Source organism: Aythya ferina (genome assembly GCF_964211825.1).
Source record: "Aythya ferina genome assembly, chromosome: 4".
NCBI lineage: Eukaryota > Metazoa > Chordata > Aves > Anseriformes > Anatidae > Aythya > Aythya ferina.
Window position 1 is genome coordinate 24,134,899 of NC_140300.1, and position 17,664 is coordinate 24,152,562.

General features: G+C 42.4%; 2 protein-coding genes across 2 annotated transcripts; one reads left to right on the forward strand and one right to left on the reverse strand.

The window, feature by feature from the left end:
- Positions 1–864: 864 nt before the first annotated feature.
- On the reverse strand, positions 865–6,157 carry RPL9 (ribosomal protein L9). Its single transcript, XM_084518400.1, has 8 exons — positions 6,105–6,157; positions 5,733–5,779; positions 5,543–5,658; positions 4,645–4,740; positions 4,180–4,312; positions 2,713–2,793; positions 2,118–2,235; positions 865–982 (listed from the first exon to the last, which is right to left on the reverse strand). Exons 2-7 carry the CDS (start codon positions 5,776–5,778, stop codon positions 2,129–2,131), a joined length of 579 nt encoding a protein of 192 aa, XP_084374526.1. The 5' UTR covers position 5,779; positions 6,105–6,157; the 3' UTR covers positions 865–982; positions 2,118–2,128.
- A 48-nt stretch (positions 6,158–6,205) lies between these two features.
- LIAS (lipoic acid synthetase) lies at positions 6,206–15,293 on the forward strand. Its single transcript, XM_084518399.1, has 11 exons — positions 6,206–6,336; positions 6,459–6,631; positions 7,314–7,407; positions 8,118–8,198; positions 8,441–8,597; positions 9,532–9,589; positions 10,259–10,387; positions 11,503–11,648; positions 12,573–12,643; positions 13,439–13,550; positions 14,457–15,293. Exons 1-11 carry the CDS (start codon positions 6,304–6,306, stop codon positions 14,507–14,509), a joined length of 1,107 nt encoding a protein of 368 aa, XP_084374525.1. The 5' UTR covers positions 6,206–6,303; the 3' UTR covers positions 14,510–15,293.
- The last annotated feature ends 2,371 nt before the right edge of the window (positions 15,294–17,664 follow it).

A 17,664-nucleotide genomic window follows, 5' to 3' on the forward strand; every position in this document is an offset into this window, starting at 1 on the left:
GGGAAGCAGCTCTAGGTATGTACTGACATAAGAGGCAACTGCTTTTGTTTCCACCCACATTTTCCTATGCTAGAGTGAAGTTCCAGAGCAGCATATCCCTATCAGCTTCTAGAGCTGAACTGTTGTTTTTTTTGTTTTTCCTCTCCTCTAAACACCTGACTTCCAGCAAACTGTTGGCCTTGTTTAGCCCTGTAACAGGACTGACACAGAGCACTGGTGAGGCTAGAACCACAGCTGGAGGGCAGAGCTGGGGGGTGCAAGATGCAAGTAAAAGCAAGAGCAATCCATTTCCTACCACCTTTCTCCACTTTACAATGCACAGTGACTGAACCCCAACTCCCACTACTTGGCCGAACCTTGAGTGTCAGTCCATACATGCACACTGCTCATTCCATTGGATTTCAAGCACTGGCCATCACGGAAGGTTCATTTACCCAAAAGGTAAGTACCAGACCAGAACCTCCCTGATCATTTGACTGTTTTACACAATAAAGCAGTCTGTGTGGCAAATGGCACAGGTATTGGAGGTGCACACATCCTTCCATTACCCAAAGTCACAAATTATCACTCAAAATACCCCAGGACAAAACCCCTCTTGAATTCTGTACCTGTCGTACAGAATTCTGGGACTGGTTTAGTGGGGCTTCTTAACACTCTGGTTTAAAGCTACCACTTCCTGGCTTTACGTGTCACAAGGATTCCCATCCATCAGCCTTCAGTCTGAACCTTCTGAGCCAAGGCTGCAAATACGTGCACAGCATTGAACTATATTTGCATCACCCTGTGATAACCTGCTTCTCCAGAAGACAGACCTTGAGCAGGTTCTCATCACCACCATCTAGTTCTTAAAAGAAGAGGCCAAGATATGAAACAGGTTTTCTTTTATTAAACCTCTCATCTCGTTCAGTTTTTATATGAGATGCTTCGATCTGGCACTTGCTGATACGCTGTCTCATGGTGGTTTGTTTCGAGATTTAGACAACTGCAAATAGAAAGGGAAAGAGCTTTTAGAAAGGCTTCAGCACTGCAAATGTGAAATTGAACATTTATGGACAAATGACAAGTTAATTGATCTTTTTCAAGATAAAGGTATAAGGCAAGGCAAAAATTAGTAGCTCAAAAATGTACTTAACTTTATGCAGAAAAGTTTACTTGACAATGAGAAATGGTTCAAAATTGCTTAACAAAGGTAACAAGTCATCCTGTCTCTCAGGAAACTGAAGAGCACTAAAAATATTTTTCCAGTAGTCTATAAGCACCCAGTATCTGGCTGCCACTAAGATTTAGTTTATGGAAGTCACTTCATGAGAATCCTGTCTCCTGCTCAGGTTCAGAAGCCACACAACATTTATTTTAAATACAACTCAGCCTGACTCATCCCACACAAGTATTTCATACCACATATGGAAACATATGTAGCTGAAATGTCTCAAACTAAACTAGTTTAAATTCTTAAATTAAACCCAAATCCCTGAACTCAACTTCAGTAGCAAATGTAAATACACAATGTTCAACAGTTCTCTTTGTTACACTGACCTTTGTTTACAAGAATTTATACACAGTACGCAGAACACCTCTCTATATAAGTTAAATACTATCCGCTTTTTTTTTTAAATAAAGTCTGTGTCCAACCAGGAAGTCTTCCGCATAAATAGCTGGAAACTGCTTTCATCCCAGGTCAGTTGGTTTTAGTTCCCAATAGCTACCACAACTGGCATTCACAGCACAGAAATACAGCGCCTCCGTTAGATGTTTATCCCTACAGCAGTGTGAAACCAAGTTATTAAGAGATGCAAAGTTATTGCCAAGAAACCTGGTAAAAGTTTTACAAGAGGCCTTACACCACTGCATCTCTACAGGGAACGTGGTTCAGCACTGCCTCACTGAAGCAGGTGAGCCCTGTCAAGCTCTCCGATTCAGGCAACCATCTCTAGGCGTTTGTTTCTCAAGCACGCTGCCTTACATCCCTGTTGTCCCCAGCTCCCACATTCCAAAAATCATAGACTTTAAGAAACAAGCTAAGGCGCCAGCCTTGTCCTCAGAAAGAACTCAATGCACCTGACAAACACAGCATAGTAACTTCCAAATAACACCCATCTCCCTAAGATGACACCAACCTGTTAGAGTTTTACTCATCTGCCTGCTGTACTGTTCCTTTCTCGGAGACGTAGATACCGTCCAAGAATTTCCTGATATCCTTGTTCTTGACCGTAGTGGCCTGCTGGATCAAGGCAGCTGCAAACAAAGCAAGACCATTAACCTAAAACAAGAGGTCCAGCCTCTCCAGTATTTCAACTAATAAATAGAACTGTCACTTGGAGAAGGGAAATAATAACTTGAAAAAACTGTCAGTTGATTTAAAAAAAAAAAAAAAAAAAAAAGACATTTCACTGAGCCTAGCTTGGCAACTTCAGGCAGAGACAGTCTCTCACTGCATACTTGTACAAATGAAAAGCTGAAATTTTCTGCCAAAAAAGCAATCAATGTTAACTAGAAGAAAGGTCCTAGAGATTTTTGAGAACATCTCTAAGTTTTAAAAAAGCATAACAACCAATGAAAAGCAAATTATATTGACTATATTTAAAAGAACAAATACACTGAAGTGTCATTTAGCTCAGTATTAGAGAAAAAGGAAAAGAAGTTTCTGAAACTGACATCTTCAGGAAACAGTGACGGTACCATTAAATCTCCCCCTGCATCAACTTCACAAACCTGAATTGGAGACCAATTCAATGTCATTTCCTTCAAGGATCAGCTCGTCTTTCTGGGCCTGAGATACTGCACAGGTAACACCTACAGAAAGCAAAACACACAAACCATCCATCAACGGTGAAGACAGCAAAGATGTATTAAGGACTCAGTGCTTGTGTCCTGTCACAATTCATGGATCCAAACAGTATTACTCTAGGTAATAACAAGCTTCAATGACTTAGTTAAAACTGCCCCCCAAAAGCTCTTCCAGGACTGCCCTCTCTCAACAGCTCCAGCACACAGAGGTGAGCTGCCTTCAATCCAGAACATGACCCGCACCGAGTGATGTTCCTACTGAAGTGTTCCTGCGTTAGGGCATTAATCACCCCCACAGCACATAAACTAGAGGTTTTGCCAGTGTGACATTGTCAGCTAGGTGGTGCCATTTTCCACATTCTTATGCTCACTAAGACAAAACTGGATTCACCCCAAGGAAGTCATCAGGAAAAACCCCACCCTCTGACTCGTTCAGCACCACATCACCAGACACACTGGAAGCATTCATGGGGGTAAGCACTGCCATGCTCAAGAATTTAACAGGAAACTTTCACTTGCAAGGAAAGTAACACAAGTAAGACTTCATAGCTTGATTTATTTAAACAATAAATGTTAAACTAGTGTTTTAACTAACACCTACATTTGAAATAAAAGCCAAATAAAAAAATCAAATTAATATTCCCCTATACATCAAAGTCACAGCTACTCTAAGTCCCTCCACGCTGTATCATATCAGACCAGTCTGATGCTTTCATCTAAACCCACCCTAAAACATCATCTGTCACACTCATACCTTCATCAGCAGTGGATTACAAAAAAAAAAAAAAAAAACACGTTTCATCCATAAAGTATCCCCTACAATCTTAGGGTAACTATGGTTAAGAAATGTTTAGTCTCTTCACTGAGGAAGTTTCATAATATCCATCAAACATTTGCCCCATCAGACACCTAGCTAAAGCTCCAATTATGCAAGACTGGGTAAGATGAAAATTACGCGTGCTCAGTCAAGGTATTCAGAACACAGTAACACTTTAAAGACTAAAAATATGATGTACTGTAAAATCAGTTCACGTACAATGTTTGAAACAGAAACACCAATTTAAAATTGAGCACCAGCAGTTTAATGTCAATGAACGCTGTCAAGACTGAATGATGATGACATTAAACTGAGATCCTTCTAACTCCTATGGCAGTAAAGTAGCTTTAAGCTTTCTCCCTAGTAAAGATTTATTAAAAGCAAGTTACAATCATTATCAATTATAAATCTGAACAGTAGTAAACTTATCATAAGGTTACATATATTCGGACAGACTGGAAAATTCTGCTTTGACAGTTGCTTGCCATCTCCTGCTGTCCCTGGCAGCACCCAAAGAAGACCGTTTGGAAGCCACCCACCCCCATTAGAAATAATTCACCTGCGGGTGCGCTCACCTGGCCTCATGCGCACCCTGCGGATGTACTTCTCTCCCAAGAAGTTTCGGATTTCCACAAGTGAGCCGTTATCCTGGATAACAACGTTGATGGGGAAGTGAGCATACACCGACCTCATCTTGTAACGGAAGCCCTGGGATAAAGGACATCGTTAGATACTGAAATCAGAGCACATCCAAGAAAAAATCCAAACAGGTGCGTAACGCTTACTGGATACATTTAGAACAAAATATATCCAAGATAATTTCCTAGTAAAGACAAATTGCTAAGCCCAAGAAACATCCAGAACTTACTGTTCATACTTTTCTCTACCTGCAGAACTTGTTTGAGAGCAAGGGGGGGGGGGGGGAAAAGAAGCATATGTGCACAGTAATTTCAATACTTATAGGAGCTCACACTGAAGTAAAAGGCTATGACTAGTGTAACAAAAATGACATAGTTCTTCTACCTTCAAATACAACTTACCAGTGTAACACCCTTAATCATGTTCTGTACATGGCTGCAAATTGTGCGAACTGTTGCCAGCTCCTTCCTGTTACCCCACCACTTGTCCACACGCAGCTGGGTTAAGAAAACAAATAACAAAGCTTTCAGCTACATTTCACAACTAAAAACACAATTTTGTAACAAACAAAGAGAGAGAAGTCCAAGTTAGCTACTGGAAGCGTAGAAGTATTGTTCAATGATTGTTAAATGCCCATCCAGCGCACGCCTTATGTCCTAACACCCAGCACACAAAGTTCATCTTCTTTTTGCCCCATTACCAACAAAAGTTCAGAGAAACTAGGAAAGGTAGTGGTTATAAAAAAGCTCTGACCCCTTAGCTGAAGAATGCTATATCCTTCCCAATAGTACACCAGTTGTTTTGGGGTCAGTCACCTCCATGTAATCTATCAACTTTTTAATAACGCACTGCCTAAGGACCCGGTGTTTTTATCATCCAGCAGATGCTTGTCAATAAGTTACTGAAATCATGCACTCCTCCCCTTTTTTCTTAAATCCTTCAGATGATAGAAAAATATGTGAAAACATCAGCTCTCCCAATATAACTTGCCAACTCTGAAAACTTAAATGCACAGAATTAATTTTATCTCGTTTAAACAAACCAGCTTAAAAAACAGCATAGAACAGGCAGCCCCTTGTCCACTGATTATAACTGAAGTGATGAAGGAAATCAACCAACAACGTCATTCCAAAACACGACAGAACTTCAGGCCTGTCACGGAGCCTGAGCGGGCCAGCGTTCCACAACCCCATTTTCTTTCAAGAAACACGAAGATAAGCACTCAGCGATTTACTTGCAGCATGGAAGTCTTATTACCAGCTCCCACCTTCTCTCTACGGGCTGAAGTTAATCCCTCACCTTCTTGCGTTTCTTCCCCAGCAGCGACAGCTCCACGTTGATGTGGTTGAAATCCCTCCGCAGGGTTCCCCGGGGCCCCTTGACGATGACGGTGCGGCCCTTCAGCGACACGCTGACTGCGAACCGAACACAGAGGCGCGTTAGGCGGCGGCGGGGCCGCTTCCCGCGGGCTTCCCGCACGCGGCCCTACCTTGGTCGGGGATGTCAACGGTCTGGTTGCTGAGGATGGTCTTCATCCTAGGGGCGACAACCACAAGGCGTTGGCAGCCGCGCGGCCGAGCCCCCTGCCGCCCCCCTCCCCCCCACAGCTACGGGCGCCCCCCCCCAGGCCGGGGCTAGGCCGCGGTGAGGCCTCCACCAGGACGGGGGGGGGGGTAAAGGAGGCGCCATCGGGGCGGCTCCCGGCCGGCAGCGCCCCATCAGAGCGCCGCGATGGCAGCCGGCGCCGCCCCGGGGATCTGCCCGCACCCCCCCCGGGGCGCTGCAGGGGCCGCCCGCGGCGGATGGCGGCGGATGCGGGGCGGCGGCGGGTGCGGGATGGCGGCCGCGGGCTCCTCCTCACCTGGCGGCGCGCGGGGCGGAAAGAGGCTGCGCGTGACGTCATCGCGTACTTATACCCCCTCGGCCTGCTGACGTCATCAGCGGGAGGCAGGCAGGAGCGAGCGAGGCTCGCTGCGCGCTAACGGGCGCGGGGAGCCGAGCGCCGAGCGCATCGAGCGCATCGAGCGGGGGCGCTGTGGGGGGGTGGGGTGGCCGCCGCCATGGCGCTGCTGCTGCTGAGGCACCGCGCCCGGGTGAGGGGGAGCCCTGCGGGGTGGGGGGGGTGTTATGGGCCCGGGAGGGGCCGAATGGGGGTGTTTGTAACCGGTGCGTTTGTAATTGCGTAAATTTGGTTTATCCGCCTTGTTCTATTAAGGTGTCGGCGAGGCACGCGTGTGCCCGGTGCGGGACGGCGGGCTCCCTGCCCGAGGAGAAGAAGGAATCGCTGCGGAACGGCCCGGGCCTGCGGGACTTCGTCTGCGGAGAGCTGGCCGACAGGGGCGCCTGGGCCGGGTATGCGGGAGCCCTGAAGCGCCAGAAGGGCGAGAGGTAAGTGTCAGGCAATTCTAGGCAGCTGCGGGGGCACCCCTGCGGTGCCTCGCCTGCTCAATGCGAATACAGAGCACACACAACGCGCTTCCATTGAATTATCTCCTCAAAGTGCTCGCCAGTCTGATTTCTGAAGGAAAAAACACGGTATTCGCTTTAAATACACACCAAAACGTTAAGGCACTGTGGTATTTTTCTCACCTGAGTGCTTGTGCCATACCCCGTATCTAACTATGAGCGGGCGTCAATGGGTGAGTGAAGTGGTAAAAAGCTATAACCAGTATTGAAAAACAAATTAATGCAGAGTAAAATTTAAAATGCTTAAACAAAAATGTATTTCTAGTTATCAATTTGATCAGACTTTGTGACAGGCATGCAATTTACACCACCATTAATTGCTGCGATCCCCACTGTTGCACTGTGAAATCCCCCTGCTTCTGTTAACAGCCTTAAACCTCCCAATGAGCACAAACTCCCAATTTTGAGTATTGGGATGCTAATAAGCGTGGAAGACAGAAGTCTGTTGTGACTATGAGTGATGTTAACATTGGTCACTGAGCTGTGTCAATATCTAAGAAACCTTTCCTCATCGTGATATGTAACAAGTTGACATAGATCTAAGAAATTAATGGAAACTTACATAAATATCTTATTAATTCTCTTTGCTTGATTTCTTTTTCAGGCTGCAGCTTCCACCATGGCTGAAAACAAAGATTCCCATGGGAAAGAATTACAATAAACTAAAGAATACCTTGAGAAGCTTAAATCTTCACACGGTAAGTCTAGTACTAACTAAATTTTCTGGTAGAAATGAGGCATTTTTTAATGACGCAGAGTTATTTTTTTGTGGAAGACAGGTAGAAATTATGTCTTGCATGGTCTTTGATGCTGAAACCAAGCCCAAAGCTGGTCCTTTTTGACTGGTGAATTTTACCCTTAATTAAAAATAAAATCCTCTAGAGAATTTCATGTTTTTATGCTATGATTTAAAATACTAGAGTTTACTACTTGCATCACCAATGAGATCAGAAGATGCTATGTGTGACTGTTTTTAATGGAAATACAATTTCAGAGATATGTAACTGGTTTGTAAGAAAAGACATTCTAGAAATACCCATTTCATTAAATATATGTTCAAGATGATAAAAAGTGGTGGGTTTGCATGGAGGGCTTTTTTTCAGAGTAAGATCACACTTTGATGTATCAGAGATCTTGTGAATATTGAATCTTGTTCAATTGGTAAATTTAAAATATTAATGACGCTGTGCTAATTAGTAAGGCAGTTACTTGGCTGAGGAATTTTTGAAATTGTGATGGAGGAAAGGAATGGAAATGGATGTAATGCACCAATGATTGTCTTTCTAGCAATTCTGCTGCTTCAGTAACGGTGTGTAACTGTTAAATCTCATTTATCACAGAAGGACTTGGGTTTGGTTTGTAGGCTACTGTTGAAATACACATTGCAGGACTGTCTGTTTAACCTCAGGTGTGTGAGGAAGCGCGTTGTCCCAACATCGGAGAATGCTGGGGAGGTGGTGAACATGCTACAGCTACGGCTACTATTATGGTAAGCTGTTAACTATTTCTGAAGTGTTTTATTGCTGTTTGAGCTGAGCGTTGTATCTCTGACAATATGCTACAATCTCTGCTACAGTGTTTTGGCTCTGTTATATTAAATTTAAGGTATGTCACTGTCCTTATTGGTTTCCTAATTAGAGGGATTTGTCTGCTTTACCACATGCGGCTGTTACTTAGCTGAACAGTAGTGATGTGTGACATGTAAATGTAGGGATGCCTTTCTTATTTCAGCTGATGGGTGACACGTGCACCAGAGGTTGCAGATTTTGCTCAGTAAAGACAGCAAGAAATCCACCTCCACTGGATCCTGAGGAGCCTTACAACACAGCTAAAGCTATTGCTGAATGGGGCTTGGATTACGTTGTATTGACATCCGTGGACAGAGACGGTTAGTACATTGTCATAACATCGTCCAGTGTAAGCTCTCATATGCGTTACATGGGGTACAGACAGACCTTGATAAACACTTACTCCTCAGCGCAGTTGTTGAGGATTCCTATTTTAAAGGAGTCAACAATCTGAACCTCTTCTGGTGCTACTTGAAGATGTTGCCTTTTGTTCTACCACTTGCCGTCTGAGAAAGGAGACTGACGGAGACTGACACCCTCCTTTTAGGTAGCTGTAGAGAGCAACAAGGTCTAGACATTAAAAATATTACAATATTTTATTAAATATTTTATAACTTTTTTTTTTTTTGCAAAGTACAAACATGTACGCTGTTTTCTGTTACTTAATGAAAAAAAATCCACATTCATACAGAATAATATTACAGAACTTCTTCCCATCAACTAAACCTGGAATAAATTATTCTTAACAATACTTAAAGTTGCTTTTTTTTCTGTGGTTGTAGTAGCTCGTTTGTGGTGACACCACATAGGCGGGCAAAACTGTTGCAAAGACTCTTCAGTGTACTTCAGTTGAAAATCTGGTAGCTTCAAAGTAGCTTACAATAAAAGAGCAATAATACTTAGTTGGAAATCTTTTTTTTTTGTAAGTCTGTTTGTAAGATCAAAAACATAAATGGTTCAAGTCATTTTGTGCTTAGGCTGACAGGGCACCCACAAAGCCAAGTAAATTCAGAGTAAATGTTTGAAGTCTGCCCTAAATGACCTGTGTCTGTGTGCAGAATGAGGTTTGGTAGAATATCTGTTATAAACTTTTGGCGTAAGCAGTAAGATAAGCCTGGTGTTTCAGCTTTTGACCAAGAACTGCTGCTTTATTTGTTTGTATTTAAATGTGACTCTGCATTTTTCGTGGCACTGCTAATAAGTGGATACATTTCTTGAACAGAAAGCTTAACTGAGTAATTGAAATGCTTCTAGATATGCCTGATGGTGGAGCAGAACACTTTGCCAAGACAGTCTCTCATCTGAAAGAAAGGTATATTAATAATGTATTACTATTACTATTAAACCTTTAGAGAGTTTTATGGCATGTAGGTCAAAATTAGCTTCAGATGAATTATTTCAGGGACCACACATGTACAAAAGTCTGCCTTTAGCCTGCTTGTATACCTTTTTCCCCTGTTTTTCATCTTTCTGGTGTAAAGGTCCCAATGTATGGCCCCAATTTTAATACATTTCCAATTCGGGTTTATTTAAAGCTATGCTCTGGATTATTTCTTTAACCGTGTGTCAGGCCAGGAATATATCTCCTCTGTATATTGAAGCTACGATATTAAAATAATATTGAAAACCTTGTTAAGTTAACCTGCAAGTGACAAAAAAATCACGTACAGACCGTAAGCGTGATTGTTTAAGAGACTGCAAGAATGACTTTTATATAATTTGACTTTCATTCTGTGTTAGCTCACATCAGTAAAATTGGAAATTAAACACATTGTTCTGTTTGAACTATAATAATATTAAAGAGCAATAACCCTTAGTATTTGCAGAAATCTCTTGTTTTAGCAATGTATCCTGAATTAACTTTGCTTTTCTTATCAGAGCATCGTTAATTCAGGGTTTTGTTCTGTTTTTGCTGTATTGGGCTTTTTAGCAACAGAGATACGAATCCCATAGATTTGTTCATTTTCTATCTCTCTTTCAGGAATTCAAAAATTCTTGTGGAATGCCTAACTCCTGATTTTCGAGGGGACCTCAAAGCTGTGGAGAAAGTGGCGTTATCAGGACTAGATGTGTATGCTCACAATGTGGAAACGGTTCCAGAATTACAAAGGTGAGCAAAAGTAGTATGTATAAATGGAAGTAGAAGACTGTATAAAAAAAAAAGGGATTTCGTAAAAGGGATTCTTTGTGAGAGAGAGTCAGAGCTAATTTTTTTAATTGTCATTAAGGCTTTGGCTGTCGGTTCCTTACATTCCATTCACAAGTGGTACTGACTCCCCTACGTTTTCCTGTCTTGTATAACCTGCCAATGGAAAAAATGTTACATATCCGTCTACCCTGGGGTTTTATGTAGGCTTTTCAAGGGAAAGGATTGTCCTAAAAGTAAGAAATCATATTTTGTGAGGTACTCTACTTGCAGAACTTTCTCAGTAAGTGTTTTTACCTAACTCTAGCCTACACGCAGGATTTTTTAGGATGGAAACGTGCTTGCTTTGTTTGTGTCACTCTTTAGCGCGTTGGTTTTCTGGAGTTGTAAGGGCACGTCCTGATCATCATCACACCTCAGCATGAGAAAAATTTTGACAAAGCCGGGAAATTCTCAAAAACTAGCCCAACGTGAGGCGTCAGCCCTCATCCCTGACACGGCACAGGGACTAACTCCCAGCCCCAGGCTGGGCAGGCTGAGGAAGGAGCCGCTGAAGCGGCCACCGGAGCCCCCAGCCCAGCCCTGCCCTGCCGGGGGTCGCCTCAGGGCGCGGGGCGCGCTGAGGAGCGGAGCGGGGCCGGGCCGGGCCGGGCCGTGCCGGGCGGCGAAATGGCGGGGTCCGGGCGCAGCTCCCGGCGTGCCCCGGGCTCGGCGGCGCCTCCCTGCAGCCGCCAGAGGGCGCCGGCCCCGCGCCGCACTCCTGAGGCGCCCGGGGGCCGTGAGGGGACCCGCCCGGCCCGGCACGGCCCCACAGCGACCCGAGGGGCCCCCGGGGCTCCGAGAGGCTCCAGGGGGCACGGAGAGGCCCCGCTGGGCCTCCTCTCTGCGCCCTGCCGGCCCGCGGAGCCTCGCCCTCAGCAGGGGTTGTCAGCTGGGGTCAGACCCCTGCGTCGAAACCTCTGAACTCTCTCTTTTTCTACATGGAATTCAGCAGGATTAAGCTGTCTCGGCATGTCTGAGTTACCTGCCTTCTTCCTCTCTCTTTTTCTTCTTTTTCCTTGCGCTGGAAATGCTAAAAGGAAGGTCCGCGACCCCCGAGCCAACTTCGAGCAATCATTGTGTGTGCTGAAGCACGCCAAAAAGGTGCAGCCTGGGGTTATCTCGAAAACCTCCATCATGCTGGGGCTGGGCGAGACGGACGAGCAGGTGTACGCGACGATGAAACGTGAGTGGGGGCCGAAACGCACATTAACGTGGATGAACCGTATTCCATTGGAGAACTGCTGTGAGCATCCTCGCAAACCAGTTTCCTGGAGGAAATGCTTTCAAGGCTTTATGGGGAAAAAATGTTTGGTTTAAAAAGACCAAACTTCTGAATTATTTCGCTTTCACATGGCTGTCAGATTTTTAGAAACAGTTTGACACGTAGATCCATTCCCTGTTGATGTCAGTGGCAATTATAACTCTCTTTCTGTGACTATTTTAACATCCATAGTCCTTGCAGTAATCAAGCTATCAGCTTGCAACATAATTGCCTTAGTGCACATTTCTTTTAGAAATATAAGACATTATTGTTCAGTTTGGCTTACTTAGTTGTTAAAAAAAAAAAAAAAAGGCTATCCTTGGAGCTGTAGCATTTTCTTATTTTTTTTTCAATCTATTTTTAATAAGAGAAACATTCACAGTGGCAAGTGAATACAATGCACTTTTAAGAAGAAATTCTTTAATTATATAACATTTCTCTTCCATCCAGCTGAAAGAATGCCTACCTGGTACTTTCTTTTGTGTACAATAACCCATAGTTGGAATGCAGTGATACAGTCTATTTTTTCTACACCTATCCTACGGTCTGGACCATAGATACAGTGAAAAGCAGTAAAATAAAAAAGAGCGTGTCATCTCTGCAGTGAGATGAGTGACTGCAGTGCAGAGTGATGATATTCTCCCTGGCTCTGAGCTACATCAGGTCTTGCAGGAGCCGGGGTTGCAGAATGCAGTGCATGGCTACTGCTCATGGAGACTGCAGGACGTAACCCCCCAAGATGCTGCAGGGTGACCCTGGTTCAGCCTTCCGAGTGTGGGGTGTTTTCCAGCTGCTGACAATCCCTTGTGATACTTTTGCCACTAACGAGGAATTTTCTTTTCACAGTATTGCGTGAAGCAGACGTGGATTGTTTGACCCTAGGACAATACATGCAACCAACAAAACGTCACCTGAAGGTAAACATGCCTTTAATTTACAGGCAGTGTTTTGGTCTGTACCTTGCAGTAAAGTTTCCTCTTTCTGCAGTGGGGTTTGATGTGCAGCCTTAACCGTGGATGTTGGGAAAAATTTCCTTCTTCGCTGAAGTTGATTTTCATCTGTTATGGGCCCCTTGCTAGAAATGACTTCAACTGTCTAATCCTTTCCGTCTCCTGCAGACTGCACATTGCTACTTGCTGCTATTAGCTGGGGAGACAGCTGGAGCTGAGGCATGATTCTGCAGAACAAGAGCCTCAGTGTATGCCTCCAACGTAATGGCTCAAGCCAGCTCTCATTCGCTGCCTCATAGGCTGTCCCGTAATGGTGCCACTTCAGCTGTGAAAATTACCATTTTCTCCTTCTGTAATCTGTCCAGAGCCAGGGTCTTTGTTCCGTTCCACTGAAATAACTGTTAGTGAAGAGATTTGTAGGATTATTCTGGGGTGCTTTTTTTGTTTGTTTCTCTTGTGGTTTTTTCTTTTTTTTGCAAACTTAGGACAAAAAAGGGTTTGTGCAAAAGGACCATTCAAAAACAGTAAAGAAAATGAAGCAACAACTAAAATTGCATTCTAAACTTTGAAGCTATATCTGAAAAGCAAATAAAATACATTCTTTGGGTAAAAATCAGAGAGGAAAATAGTTTTCATGACTTGACTTGAAAGTTTTGGAATGTAATGTTTTGAACTTGAGAAGTAACATTTTCATGTCACTACGTGCTGTCTATATTTTTCTTTTACATTAAGACCTGATCAACGTGAATTCTTTTTACCTAGGTTGAGGAGTATGTGACTCCTGAAAAATTTAAATACTGGGAAAAAGTAGGAAACGAGCTTGGATTCCATTACACAGCCAGTGGGCCTTTAGTGCGTTCCTCCTATAAAGCAGGTAAATTACTACAAAGCGTTTGATTATTTGGGACATGACTTTTTGTATAACAATTAAGAGTGTGAAGTAATAGGCGACAAAGCTCACCTTTGCACAAGGGCAACTTCTCTAGTCATCCTTTGGTTTTTATTATTTACACTTCCTGCCTTCTGCACTTCATTTAAGTGCATCGGTGTGGCACTACCCTGTATTCATACAATAGCTTAATGCAGGAGACAGGATCCCTTTAGAGGGGGCACCAACTTCAAGGTTTCCGTTACATTCTGCCTCTTAAACACTTCAGGGCTTAAGGGGGCTCTTCGTGATACAATTTTGTTGCTGTTGGCAGAGTTTATTTGCAGTGCCCTAGAAATAATTAGCCGCACTTACAGCAGTGCGTTTTCTGACAAAGCACTGGGTGCTAAGTAGCAGCTGATCTTACTGAACGGTTGTGCAGGTCCAGCGTCCTGCCTTTTCCTAAGGAGAGAGCAGGGACTAATCATCTAGGGGCACCCTGCTTCTCAGACGATTTTAATGCCAATTCAAACAAGATTTATAGCAGCTTTCACTACAGGTTGCTGATGCTTTATAAAATATGAATTAATTTTTAATTAAATCAATTCACCTTGGCCTGTTTGAAAGCACAAAGCTGCAGAGCTTGTCCATAAAATTGGGCATGAAGAAAATCAGGATTTTTAGGGGGTGGAAGGTATTGCTTGTTGGATTATGGGTTTGAGTTTTCTTACATCCCTGCTGCACATATTGAAAGCAGCGTTATGTAGAATATAATTGCTACAGAATAGTGGTAAGAGCAATTGTATTGTAGAATACAATACTCAGTAAGTAAGAATGTGTATTCTTTTGCTTTATTTCATGGAAACACATAAAAATCACTTTGGGTGCTTTTTCTTTTTCCCCTTTGACTAGGTGAATTCTTCTTGAAGAACTTAGTAGAAAAAAGAAAGACAAAAGTCATCTGAAACTGAGAGTGAACCTATTTAAAGCAGTCAGTTTTAAGGATCCTTTTTTCAGCTCGTAATTACACTCAGTTCCAGAAATACAGAAGACCAGACGGTGGAGGCATGAATAAGCTTACTATCCTTCTAGAACACTTCCCTCTCGCCAAAACACTTAACATTATTTTACCGAATTCCTCCTGGCAGTGCTACAACTACATGGTACTGGTGTTCGGTAACAAGTCAGAAGACAGAACTGCTTCTGAAAGAGCAAAGGAACTGAGGCGGAGGAAACATAAGCTGAAATAATCAGACAGGTTTAAATAAACAGGTGTGATAGTACCATCAATATTGCTGCAATTAGATCCTTGTTAAGATGCTAATAACGGGTAATTCAGAAGGTACCAATCTCTTGACATATCCTACTATTATGCAATGCAAGCTTGCAGGGACTCGGGGAAATAAATAGGTGTATATGTCAAAGGACCACATAGGGCTATGGTTAGCCACACCAGAGGAAGTACTGTTAATGATCTTTCAAGAAGTGGGGTGTCTTATCTGTATCTTACAGAAATTAACTGTGCCCTTCTGCTAGCTAATGCTCTTCATCTGTACAGAACCGTGGGTGTTCCGTGCTGTGTTTGTATGCCAGAGGTATTGTCTGAGCACTGAAGATTTCAGTACCCAGGGTGGTTTTATTTGATTGGTCTGGTTACCTGCCCCTTGGAGGCCTGATCAGGCTGTTCAGATTTAACGGAGATGTGGATGAAAGCTCAAGTGAAATTAAAGCATGCCTTATGGTAAACTAGCAGTTGTAAGTTTTTCTCTTTTCAGTCATGATAGCTTTGTCCTAATAATTCTCCATTGTCTGCTCTGAACACTAGATACCTCTTGAATTGGTTTAAGCTTTTTTCTTCATGAAATTGTTTGGGAAGTGTTCCAGGAATGGGTTGTCTAGTTCCAAACCCTCCTCGTTGAAGTAATCCTGTAGCTGGCTGCAATACTTTTGTATGCTGCTGTGGTCTAGAGGAAGGAGAGTGGACCCTCTCCACACAGCAAGATGTTAGAAGGATGAGAGCTAATTAGCAACTTAATAGAATAACAGAAACTTGGTATTGTCACAAACAACAGAAGTCAAATTATACCACAGAGGTCAGTGCTGCACAATTAACTCCTCACAAAATTAAGTAGAGCAGTATTAAAGCATTATGGAGACAAACAGTCTTTAGGTAGTATTAATTAAACAATATAATGGTAGCGTAAATTAAGGGGAGACATACCTGGGTCATAAAGAACGTAGTAATAGCTACATGTTGTAATGGCAAAAAATGTGAATTATAATAAACTGCCTGCCCGTTAGTCTTGGAAAGACCAAGCACACTATGAGCCTGGCCAGCTGAAATACACCAACTACCAGAGCAGGGGAAGGTTATCACTGGGGTAAGGAAACTGAATACTCCATCCACACCACCAGGATACCCACATTTAACAGCTGCCAGCCTTTAGTAGAGGTCCTGCTGTGAATAATGTTGTTGGCTTGCCTATAGAGCACATTTAAGAGAATTTCTGTAGCTTTTGTCAACTTAGTACTCTTTCAGCATATTGACACCAGAAAAATAGAAAAAGGAAATCTGAGCCACACAGCTATTTTAAAGCTGATAAGAGGACATGGCACAATAATTATCCATGACTTTTTTTTTCCCCTAGTGAGAGAAATAATGCTTCTCTAAACCCAGTAATGTTATTTCATGTTAGAAATATTTTATGAACTGCCCATGGGTGGTTCAGATGATCTCATGCTTTTACACATCTGTCTGACAGGAAGCAGCAAGATACACAAGCTATGTAAACTATTTTCTCTATTTTCTAATGTTTTCCTATGGTTTCTATAGAAAGCAGATCCGTTTTGACTTTATAAGTGAGTATACAAAACAGAAAAAATATAATTAGTCTTTAAAACCTCTGACAACTTGTGCAATAGAAATGACGAGTCTTAGAATTATTTTCCTAGTCGAGAAACTGGTTTTACAACCATCTTTCTTCTCTATTGTCCATTTTTTTCTATAACTACATATTTCAAGGCACCAAATATTCCAAGAACTCACAACTCTTCCAATTTTGTTTCTAATGAAGTTTCATGGTTAGTGACATTTTCTTTCAGTATGTCACTCTCTTCCTTCTGTCAGTGTTTCACAAAACAGCCATAAAGTATTATAACAACAATAATTTTCCTCACAAGCAGGAAAATAAACACTTTTGGGAATATGATCTCAAATCGACACAGATTCTTTAAGAGAACAGCTTTTTTTTTTTTAGCATCATTATATCAGTCTACTACAATGTGTGAAGCATAATTAAATCTTATGCAGCTGACTGGAGAATTGCTGCATGTGTGACTTAGAGTCTCTAGGTTAAATCAACAAAGCAGATGTTCATTTAAGAATAGTTTTAATTTTTTCCCCCCCTACTTGATCAGGGAATAATACTGCTGTCCCCTTTACATAAAAATTAAAAAAGTATGTTTCTTTACTATAACATGGGACAAGCTCTTATTAAAGATAATGATCAACTTGCAGTAAAAACTCTCAGCTTGGAATCGGGAGGGGAAAAAAAGTAATTAAAAATGACACTAAGCAATGATAGGTAGCCCATTACTTCCTGCATTATTTTTACAATTCATTTAAAGTTTGAGTTGTTGAGCAAGATTATAGAATACTATAAATTCTAGATCACCTCCAACAGAAGAACTTTAAGGGATGAAGAGAGTTATAAAGTTATTAGCTGCTAGGAAAGTTTTCCTCTAACTATTCCTGGCTTGGTCAGAAATGTGTTTGTTCTATTCATTTGCAGTATTCTTGACTACTTCATGCCAGGAACCAGACTAGTTTTAGCTGGACTAAGAGCTAAATACATACAGAAGAAAAAGCAGTACATCTTGTCTGGCACATGGATTTGTCTAAGCACATGTTGAGTAAGGCCGTGCATACGTGCAGTCCATATGCTGTTAGTAGGCTTGCATTAAACCACATTTGCTTCAGCTGTTACAGTCACGCTTTTGCGATGGAAAGCCATATTAATGTTGGATTGTATTTTATTTAAAAAAAAAATCAAAAAACAGAGCACAGAAGTCTATTACTCATATTATACAATTCTCATCAAGAGTTACATGCTCTAATATC

Bases quoted from the DNA above. Each gene is read 5' to 3' on its own strand.
- LIAS (XM_084518399.1), top strand. From the start codon at position 6,304: ATGGCGCTGCTGCTGCTGAGGCACCGCGCCCGG. The intron at 6,337-6,458 runs GTGAGGGGGAGC...TGTTCTATTAAG, and splicing joins TGCTGAGGCACCGCGCCCGG to GTGTCGGCGAGGCACGCGTG. The intron at 8,199-8,440 runs GTAAGCTGTTAA...TTCTTATTTCAG, and splicing joins CAGCTACGGCTACTATTATG to CTGATGGGTGACACGTGCAC.
- RPL9 (XM_084518400.1), bottom strand. From the start codon at position 5,778: ATGAAGACCATCCTCAGCAACCAGACCGTTGACATCCCCGACCAAG. The intron at 4,741-5,542 runs GTGAGGGATTAA...TTCTTAACCCAG, and splicing joins TGGGGAAGAAACGCAAGAAG to CTGCGTGTGGACAAGTGGTG. The intron at 2,236-2,712 runs GTTTGTGAAGTT...CTTTGTTTGCAG, and splicing joins TGAATTGGTCTCCAATTCAG to CTGCCTTGATCCAGCAGGCC.